The sequence below is a fragment of the Euleptes europaea genome, chromosome 1 (genome assembly GCF_029931775.1).
Source record: "Euleptes europaea isolate rEulEur1 chromosome 1, rEulEur1.hap1, whole genome shotgun sequence".
NCBI classification, from domain to species: Eukaryota; Metazoa; Chordata; class Lepidosauria; order Squamata; family Sphaerodactylidae; genus Euleptes; species Euleptes europaea.
The window spans coordinates 182875875-182886211 of record NC_079312.1 but is presented as its reverse complement, the minus strand read 5'-3'; the positions used below and the strand labels follow the sequence as shown (position 1 = coordinate 182886211).

The window sequence follows — 10337 nt, the reverse complement described above, 5'->3', positions numbered from 1 at the left end:
GTAGTGGTTAGAATAGGATCTGGGAGACCCAGGTTCAAATCTCCAACCTGACGTGGAAGTTTATTTATTTGTTGACTTAATTTATGCCTCACCTTTCTCCCCATTGGGGACATGAGGTGGCTTGCATCATTCTCCTCTTCCCTGGTTTATCCTCACTACAACCCTGTGAAGTAGGATAGGCTGAGAGTGAGTGAGGGGAGCTGTGTTCCTGCTAGCCTGACCCCTCCATGCATACACACGCACTCCTGCCTCTGCAGGTGCTCCGGAGTCTCCATGGAGGATTCCACCCGCCTGGGCTACTGCGTGGTTGCCGGCAGCTTCGTGGCTTTCCAGTTCTCCTTCTCGGCTCTCAGCCCCCAGGTGTCCTTGTCACTCTGCCCCGGTTATGCTGCCCTCCCCTCGGTCAAGCGAAGCGAGTGGAACTCCAGGTACTGTGCCTGCATGCCGAGTCGAGCGGCCTTTGTGGGGAGGGGAAAGACAGGGCAGAAGCAAGAGAGACTCCATTAGTGCATTGGGGTCTGGCTGCTTGGTGAGGAGGAGTCAGCGTTGAGAGCCAGCATGGTGTCGTGGTTAAGAGCGGTGGTTTGGAGCGGTGGAGTCTGATCCGGAGAACTGGGTTTGATTCCCCACTCCTCCACATGAGCAGCGGAGGCTAATCTGGTGAACTGGGTTGGTTTCCCCACTCCTCCACGTGAAGCCAGCAGGGTCACCTTGAGCTAGTCACAGCTCTCTCATCCCCACCTGCCTCACAGGGTGTCTGTTGTGGGGAGAGGAAGGGAAGGCGATTGTAAGCAAGTTTGATTCTCCCTTAAGTGGTAGAGAAAGTTGGCATATAAAAACACCAACTCTTCTCCTCCTTCTCCTCTTCCCCCATGTGCAAGAGACAGAGAGCGAGAAGATGCATGTGTGTGAGCATGCATGCGCAAGAGCTGTCATCCCCAGGGTAACCCTTGCGTCTGCTCTTCCCCAGATGTGTGTCCACATTGCACGCAGTGGTGGTCGGCCTCTTCTGCCTCTACATCCTGTGGTGTGATGATGCTGTAAACGCCAACCCCATCTGGTAAGAACCAGCAGTCCATCCAGCTCAGCCACGAGGGGTGGCGGGCGGTGGCGGTGGGGGGTGTTGCTGAAGGAGAGCTTAATGGTCCAGGAGAGGAGGCAGAGGAAGGGCCTGGGAGCTCATGCCATCACACGGGAAGCCGTGAAGGGCTGTTTTGTGCTGCAGAACAACGGGACCCTTGTTCCCCTTGAGATTTAGGATGGGGGGAGGGGGCGGGGAGGCCACTGGGCCGGAAGAGGCGTTTGGTCCCTGCCCAAGCCATAGTCTCCTCTCTCCCTCCCCCTTGCCTTCCACCACTTTCAGTGCTTGTTTTTCATTAGTCTCCCACTGCTTCTCAGCTCAGCCACACTGTTATCTTATGTGGTCAAATAACACATATGACAGTCAGAGTGGTTCCTCGGTGGAACAGGCTTCCTCGGGAGGTGGTGAGCTCTCCTTTCCTGGAGGTTTTGAAGCAGAGGCTAGATGGCCATCTGTCAGCAATGTTGATTCTATGACCTTAGGCAGATGACGAGAGGGAGGGCACCTTGGCCATCTTCTGGGCATGGAGTGGGGATCACTGGGGGTGTGGGGAGGGGAGGTAGTTGTGAATTTCCTGCCTTGTGCAGGGCGTTTGACTAGATGACCCTGGTGGTCCCTTCCAACTCTATGATTCTATGACACGTGTACCATGTTGGTGGAACGTGCTGTCAAGTCACAGCTGACTTATGGTGACCCTTCAAAGGGTTTTCCATGTAAGAGACATTCAGAGGTGGTGTGCGGTGGTCTCCTTCTGCCTAGCGATCCCATGCTTCCTTGGTGGTCTCCCATGCAAGGACTAACCTGGGCCATCCAGGTCAGAGCAATGGGTGCCATGGACCTGGGAATATCGCCCACTTGCCAGGTCAGGCTAGATGGCCATCTGACAGCAATGTTGATTCTATGACCTTAGGCAGATGATGAGAGGGAGGGCACCTTGGCCATCTTCTGGGCATGGAGTAGGGGTCACTGGGTGTGTGTGGGAGGGAGGTAGCTGTGAATTTCCTGCATTGTGCAGGGGGTTGGACTAGATGACTTTAGTGGTCCCTTCCAACTGATTCTATGACATGTGTACCATGGTGTTGGAACATGCTGTCAAGTCGCAGCTGACTTATGGTGACCCTTCAAAGAGTTTTCCAGGTAAGAGACATTCATAAGAACATAAGAAAGGCCCTGCTGGATCAGACCAAGGCCCATCAAGTCCAGCAGTCTGTTCACACAGTGGCCCACCAGGTGCCTCCAGGAAGCCCACAAACAAGGTGACTGCAGCAGCACCATCCTGCCTGTGTTCCACCGCACCCAGAGGTGGTTTGCAGTGGTCTGCCTCTGCCTAGTAACCCCGTGCTTCCTTGGTGGTCTCCCATGCAAGGACTAACCTGGGCCATCCAGGTCAGAGCAATGGGTGCCATAGACATGGGAATATTGCCCACTTGCCAGTTCAGGCCCCCAAAAAGACTGAGTGTGGAAAAGACAATCCTCCTTCCATTGCCCACCCCTCCCCCCTCCTCAGAGTGTTGGCTTGCACTGACCCATGCAACAGTTAATGGAAGGGCAAGCGTGGAAGGAAGACTGACCATCTGGATGGACTGAAATAAGGAATAAATCTAGGGAATTTACAACATTCTGGGTGGGGTATTAGCCAACTCAGACGTTCCCGTCCACCGAGAGCCGGCCACTCCAAGCATCTGGGCAGCAAGAGGCCAAAGAGGCAGAGTGAGAGACGGTCAGAGCTGACCTCTCTCTGTGGAGGACGAATCTCCAAGACGGTCCAAGCATCTAGGCAGCCAATAAGACAGAAGACTCAGAGAGGGTGGCCATGCTGTGGTCTGCAGTCGAACAGTCACACTGGAGTCCGTTCACATCTTAAATAAAGCTGGCGATTCAGAGAACCTGATACCCAGGTTTGTATAATATTATGTGTTGGTGGCTGATTAAAAAAACAGCCCTCTGCTGGGAGGGGGAAATGGTTGCCAAGGGGAAGAGACGGGGGCAGGGAACAGGGAGCCGATGTGGGACGGGTCAGGAAGATCCAGACGTTCCCGGCCACGTGGGGCCACCCCAGCTGTGCTGCACTCTTCTTCCAAACACCATTGGAAAATGGGTTTGGGAAAGATCACAGCTGAGATGCGGAAAACCCAGGAGGCGTACAGAAGCACCATGATGCTCCAGGGAAGTGTGGGGGGAGAAGAAGAGTTGGTTTTTATATGCCGACTTTCTCTACCAAGGGCAGGGGGCTGCATTTAGGGCCAAACCGCATGTGGGGCTGGAGTTCCATACTTGGCTCTCCTGAAGGTATCTGAGGCTGGGGTGGGTTTTATCTGTATTGGGAAGGGAAGCCTCATTTCTCCCCCCATGCCATTTCCCCTGATCATAGAATCATAGAAATGGAAGGGACCACCAGGGTCATCTAGCCCAACCCCCTGCACAATGCAGGACATTAACAACTACCTCCCCCCACACACCCAGTGACCCCTGCTCCATGCCCAGAAGAAGGCCAAGATGCCCTCCCTTCTCATGGTCTGCCTAAGGTAATAGAATCAGCATTGCTGACAGATGGCCATCTAGCCTCTGCTTAAAAACCTCCAGGGTAGGAGAGCTCACCACCTCCAGAGGAAGCCTGTTCCACTGAGGAACCGCTCTATAACTGTTAGAAAGTTCTCCCTAATGTCTAGACGGAAACTCTTAATTTCAACCTGTTGGTTCTGGTCCGACCTTGAGCAACAGAAAACAACTCGGCACCCTCCTCTCTATGACAGCCCTTCAGGTACTTGAAGATGGTTATCCTATCCCCTCTCAGTCTTCTCCTCTTCAGGCGAAACGTACCCAGCTCCTTCAACCTTTCCTCATAGGTCTCCAGAACCCTCACCATCTTCATTGCCCTCCTCTGGACACGCCCCAGCTTGTCTACATCCTTCTTAAATTGTGGTGCCCAAAACTGAACACGATACTCTAGGTGAGGTCTAACCAGAGCAGAGGAAAGCGATCAAAATGAGATGCTGTAGGCCCCAGTGTGTATGTGGGGGGAGGGAGAGAGAGAAACAAGTCCCAACTGTCCATATCATGCCTGCCCCTCTCCAAAGCAGCCTAATCGCTAGTCCAAAGCAGTTACACAAAACTCCCCAGGATTGTGTGGCCAAGGGGCGGAAGGCCCCCAGTGGCTGAGCGAGGCTGGAGGCTGGGGTACTTTCTGACAGCAGACCTTCAGCCCAGCCTAAGAAATGTGCAGAGCCCCAGCCTGCCGGGGAGAGAGGAGTGCCTGCTGTGAGGGCAGCCGGGTCCGTCTCCTGTGCCTTTCACCCTTTCTCTGATCCTTGCAGGGGAGAGCCCCGCCTGGTCAAGCTGAACGTCGCCATCACCAGCGGCTATTTGCTGTATGGTAAGTTGCGCACCCCCCTGTTTCCCTCTGCAGGGCCCACGGGTCTCTAGGGATGCCCGCTGGTAAACCCGTTGCCTGGGGAAGAATCCTCCGACCCTCCTACCCTTTGCCTGTGACTTTACAGATTTCCTCAGTGTGCGTGCGTGTGCGTAGAGGGAGAATTGGTTGTGCTGCGGTCTGCCGTTAGTGCCCAGAATGCTAGCGTCTCCTGCCGGCCCCCACAGCTCTCCTCCTGTGCCTTCAACAGCGGTACAACAGAGAGAAACTGGCCGGCGAGAGCCTCTCCGTCCATTTGTGTCCATGCCAGGGGACAGCTGGGTGCTGGGCCAGAAAGGAAAGGGGGGCAAGCCCAGCCTGCGGTCCCCCTTCCCTCCTGGGCCTTGCTTGAACCCGTGACCAGCCTGCTGTGCTCCCACTAAGCACTACTAAGCATGGGGTAGTGGTTAAGAGCGGTGGTTTGGAGCGGTGGACTCTAATCTGGAGAACCGGGTTTAATTCCCCACTCCTCCACACACAAGTGGCGGACGGTAATCTGGTGAACCGGGTTGGTTTCCCCACTCCTACGCATGAGGCCAGCTGGGTGGCCTTGGGCTAGTCACAGCTCTCTTGGAGCTCTCTCAGCCCCACCTACCTCACAGGGTGTCTGTTGTGGGGAGGGGAATGGAAGGTGATTGTGAGCCGGTTTGAGGCTTCCTTAAGTGGTAGAGAAAGTCAGCATATAAAAACCAACTCGTCTCCTCCTTCTCCTCCTCCTCTTTCTGTCTCCTTTTCCTTCTGTTTCCTTCTTTCTTCTGTCTCCTTCTTCTGTCTCCTCCTTCTGAGTCTGTGTTCTGCATTCTAGATCTGCTGCTGCTAATCCGTTATTGGAGGACCCTGGGAGATTCCCTCTTCGTTTGCCACCACTTGGCGGCGTTGTATGCTTACGGATACGTGCTGGTCAGTGCTTCGGAGTCTGGCTCTCGTCCTTGCTGTGGACGGGTTCCCCCTATGCTCTATGTTCCTTTAAAAAAAAAATTGCTGTTGGCCGGATTCTGTGCTCTGTCCGGCTCTTCCTCTGCCGATGTCCATAGACCACCCCTCCTGTTCCCTGCCAGTCCACAGAAACTGCCTTCACTCCCAAGGAAAGGGAGAGAGAGCATAGCCTGGGAACTGGGCCAGGGAGAAAACCAGCCCAGCCGTCGAGAGTGGAACTGTCCAACTTCCACCCGTAATCTGGAGGATGGGAAACAGAATTTCCGCATACCCGAGATTATCTGATCTGTCTCTGCCCTCCAAGGAGAAGCTGAAAGGGGCCAGGAGCTGTAGAAGAATGAATCGAAGAGGCAGGCCCTGAGTGCATTTGCACAGCCCAGAAAAAGCAGGGCGCACTGCCAAATGGGGGGAAAGTGGGAGGTGTTGCAGAAGGGTTGCCAACTGATCTGGAGAAGAATGCCCCATCCCTTTAACAGAGGCTTAATGTGTAGAGATGGGCAAGAGAACCTCTTTTGGCAGGGAGGTCAATAACATCCTATTAAGCCTCTGTTAAAGGGTTAGGACATTTTTTCTCTCCAGGCAGTTGGCAACCCTGTCTCAAAGCGGAAGCACGGTAGGAGGAAGCAGCAGACCATGATTCCGTGATTCTGCCCCATCAGTAGGGGGAAGGAAGAGCAACCCTTCTAAATCTGGAGTTGTTCCATCAACACTCCCCTTTGTGGTGTTTTTCTGTCCCTTTTGTGCAACGTTCTTCATTCGCCATGGCGCAGAGTGGCAAGTGGCAGTACTGCAGTCCAAGCTCTGCTCATGACCTGAGTTCGATCCTGACGGAAGTCGGTCTCAGGTAGCTGGCTCAAGATTGGTTTTCAAGGTTGTTTTCTCCCTGTGTTCCCCAGATTCACCCCAAGTGGTTTAGGGAAGAGCCTCAGGAATCCTCTTTTCTAACAGTGAGAGCTGTTCCTCAGTGGAACAGGCTTCCTCGGGAGGTGGTGAGCTCTCCTTCCCTGGAGGTTTTAAGGAGAGGCTAGATGGCCATCTGTCAGCAGTGCTGATTCTGTGACCTTAGGTAGATGATGAGAGGGAGGGCACCCTGGCCATCTTCTGGGCATGGAGTAGGGGTCACTCACTGAGGGTGTGTGGGGGGGAGGTAGTTGTGAATTTCCTGCATTGTGCAGGGGGTTGGACTAGATGACCCTGGTGGTCCCTTCCACCTCTATGATTCTGTGATTCAACTGGAAATACTTTTTCACTCTACAGGTGGGGCTGCCCTGCCAGCAGAGGTCGTGGCAGCCATTAGCACTGAGGGTGTCAAAAGGGTGTGAGGTCAATTCATGGCTTCTCTTTCTGTCCCTGCAGAGTCGTGGGGTGCTGCCCTATTTTGCCAACTTCCGGCTCCTCTCAGAGCTGTCCACACCCTTTGTCAACCTCCGGTGAGTTAGATGATGGGGCAACAAAACTGGTTGATAAACTCCGGGGCCTGGCCAAGGATGTGCGTGTGCCACTTCAGGTGTGGCCATAGGGGGAGACATGAGGGGGAGGCATGTCAGCACCTTCCTTACCCTTCCCTCCACATCAGAAGAAGAAGAGGAAGAGTTGGTTTTTATATGCCGACTTTCTCTACCACTTAAGGGAGACTCAAACCGGCTTACAATCACCTTCCCCTCCCCACAACAGACACCCTGTGAGGGGGGGGCTGAGAGAGCTGTGACTAGCCCAAGGTCACCCAGCTGGCTTCATTTGGAGGAGTGGGGAAACCAACCCGGTTCACCAGATTACCGTCTGCCACTTGTGTGGGGAGGAGTGGGGAATCGAACCCGGTTCTCCAGATCAGACTCCACCGCTCCAAACCATTGCTCTTAACCACTACACCACGCTGGCCACGTCAGGACCACGTCAGGAGCTAGCGAACCAATTCCTCCTTTCAGGAGCTCCCTTTAAACTCTTTGCACCCTCCTGAAACCTTCAGCTACCAGTGGCGAACCCACACTCCTGGTCCCCTTCCTACCTCTCTCGTTTGTTCGGGTTTTTATTCTGTGAGAAATTTGATGCGTTATAAAAATGATATTTCCTGGCTCCTCTGTTAGACCTGATCTTCTTTGGTACATGGCGTTGAATGCAGAGCCTGAATCACGGTCTTTCAGGCTCCCCTTTCAAGTGGTCTGGGATGCTGCTGGCTGCTATAGGGAGAGATTGAGTGAGCAAGCACGCACACGCACGCGCGCACACCGTTCGAGCCCAGCCTGCTAAGAAAAGGGCCGTGTTTCTCGGCATTTGGAGGTCCACGGCTGACCCCTGTGCTCCTGAAAGCTCAGCTCCCCACACGTCTGGGTCTGGAATATGGAGGGGGGGTGTATTCTGTAGCTCTGCTGGGTGTTAAAATTAAAAATGAGGTTTTCTTGCTTCTACACCAGAAGAGCTCGATTCGAGTCCAGGAGCACCTGAGAGACGAACAAGATTTTCAAGGTGTGAGCTTTTGAGAGTCACAGCTCCCTTCGTCAGGTACTCTTGAAAGTTCATCCCCCAAAAAAACTCTCCAAGGTTCTCCTGGAGTCAAATCTAACTCTTTGACTGCAGACCAACACGGCTACTCTCTGACGCTACGTTAGATGGCCCGTCCTTTTCATCTGATAGTAAATTGGGAATGTGCTTATTTACTTCCTTCATTCATAGCCCGTCTTTCTGGCTGAGTTTTGAGGCAAATTACAAAAATTACAAGACAGCGCTATCATAAAAAACCCAATACATTGAACTGCTTAAAATCACAGCTTTATGCCCTTTATTAAAATGCCTACCTGAACAATTCCATTTGACACTATTCTTATGTCCATCTCATGGCTATCATAAAAGGAGAAAAAACAATTCCATCAGACTTGGGGAACTCCTTGGACAGGCAGACGTTTGCAAATCGACCCAAAGAAAAATACTCAAACCAGCCAGAGGACCAGGCATTCTTCAGAAAGACAGGAGAACTTACCAGCAGTTGCGAGTCAGTTAAGGAAAACTGGGGAGGGGGACTAGACTGTTCAAGCCCCTGAGAGCTGATAGGTGGGGGACTAGAGCAACTGCCCTGTGAGGAGCAGTTAAAATTTCTTAACAGAGCAGTTCCTCAGTGGAACAGGCTTCCTCGGGGGGGGGGGGGTGAGCTCTCCTCCCCTGGAGGTTTCTAAGCAGAGGTTAGATGGCCCATCTGTCAGCAATGCTGACTTTATGACCTTGGGCAGATGATGAGAGGGAGGGCATCTTGGCCATCTTCTGGGCATGGAGTAGGGGTCACTGGGGGTGTGGAGGGGGAGGTAGTAGTGAAATTCCTGCATTGTGCAGGGGGTTGGACTAGATGACCCTGGTGGTCCCTTCCAACTCTGTGATTCTATGATAAAATGCTTATGGCTGCTTAGCTTGGAAAGAAGGTACTTAAGGGGCTCCTGCATGGCAGGGGGTTGGACTGGATGGCCCTTGTGGTCTCTTCCAACCTTGTGTGATTTTGTGAAGGGGAGACATGATAGAGGTCTATAAAAGTATGCATGGTATAGAGAGAGTGGTCAGGGAGAAGCTTTTCTTCCTCTCTCATAATACCAGAACGTGGGGTCATCTGCTGAAGCTGGAGGGTGAGAGATTCAAAAATGATAAAAGGAAGTATTTTTTCCACACAACGCAGAGTGGAACTCCCTGCCCCAGGATGCTTCCACCTTGGAAGGCTTTAAGAGGGGAGTGGACATATTCATGGAGGAGAGGGGTATCCATGGCTGCCAGTCCAAATGGATACTAGTCATGATGAATACCTATTCTTTCCAGGATCAGAGGAACCTGCCGAATATATGAGGTGCTGAGGAACACAGGCAGGATGGTGCTGCTGCAGGCGTCTTGCTTGTGGGCTTCCTGAAGGCCCCTGGTTGGGCCACTGTGTGAACAGACTGCTGGCCTCGACGGGCCTGGGTCTGATCCAGCAGGGCCGTTCTTATGAGGTTGAGGGGGGCTTCCAAATTGCTCGACTCTTCGTTGGACTTTAGATGTCTCTGAATGTTCCAGGAAGTTTAGGTTCCCATTTTTCATTTCTGATCTGGAAGAATTCGGTCGGGCTCTCCTGTAGTGCAGGGGTCGTTCCAGGCCTCTCTCTCTGATGCCGCGTATGCCTGACTCTCCTCTCTTGGCGCTTGTTTCAGCTGGTTCCTGGACGTGGCCGGCTGTCCCCGATCTTCCTGGCTGCCCTTGGCCAACGGCCTGGCCATGACCGTGGTGTTCTTTGCAGTGCGCATCGCCGTCATCCCCAGCTACTACGCACAGGTGTTCTCCTGGTACGGCACTCCGGAGTACAAGCGCCTGGGCCTGAGCGTGCAGCTGGCCTGGATCGGGTCCAGCCTGGCTCTAGAAGTGCTCAACATGGTGTGGATGTATCGCATCACCCGCGGCTTCTACCGGGCCTTCTGCCGGCCCAGAGCCCGCAAGGCGGCCTGAAGACAGAGCAGCCGCAGGGCGTGTCTGGTGCAAAGCCGGAGGACACCTTTGAATCATTTCCAAACTCCTAGGACTTCACCATTGGGGCCGGGCAGACAACCCCAGGCCCACACGACTGGGGCGTTTGGTCTTCCACCCTCTCAAAAGGCCATCTTTGCCATCCTGACCAGATGTGGCCACTGAGTCCGGGGGGGGGGTGTTGTCTGTCCCTCCCAGAAGCCCCTGATGTAGCTGAGGATGCTTTGGGGGGGGGGGTCAGAGCTTGTAGGTAGAGCTGCCTGGTGCTGGCTGCCCAGCCCCAACTGCTCACAGCTCACCCAGGGCGTTTGCAGGGGAACTTGGATCTGGGTGGCCTTCTGCACTCCTGGCGGGAGCTTCGCGAGGCAGGACATTGCGTGGCCTCAGCAGGAAGTCCCCCCCTTGGGATAGGGGGCCGGTTCTGTGGCCTGCTGATTATTG

At 53.8% G+C, this 10337-nt stretch overlaps 1 protein-coding gene across 1 annotated transcript; it reads left to right on the top strand.

Moving 5' to 3' along the window:
• Window positions 1-273: 273 nt before the first annotated feature.
• Window positions 274-9890, top strand: LOC130478539 (TLC domain-containing protein 4-like). The gene is made up of 6 exons (XM_056850678.1): window positions 274-428; window positions 971-1060; window positions 4396-4454; window positions 5296-5390; window positions 6783-6856; window positions 9587-9890. The coding sequence occupies exons 1-6, from the start codon at window positions 274-276 to the stop codon at window positions 9876-9878; spliced, it is 765 nt and encodes a 254-aa protein (XP_056706656.1). The 3' UTR covers window positions 9879-9890.
• The last annotated feature ends 447 nt before the right edge of the window (window positions 9891-10337 follow it).

Excerpts from the sequence above, each read along its gene's own strand:
- LOC130478539 (XM_056850678.1), top strand. The coding sequence starts at position 274 with ATGGAGGATTCCACCCGCCTGGGCTACTGCGTGGTTGCCGGCAGCTTC. Across the intron at positions 429-970 it reads CGAAGCGAGTGGAACTCCAG|ATGTGTGTCCACATTGCACG; the intron begins GTACTGTGCCTG and ends GCTCTTCCCCAG. Across the intron at positions 4,455-5,295 it reads CAGCGGCTATTTGCTGTATG|ATCTGCTGCTGCTAATCCGT; the intron begins GTAAGTTGCGCA and ends TCTGCATTCTAG.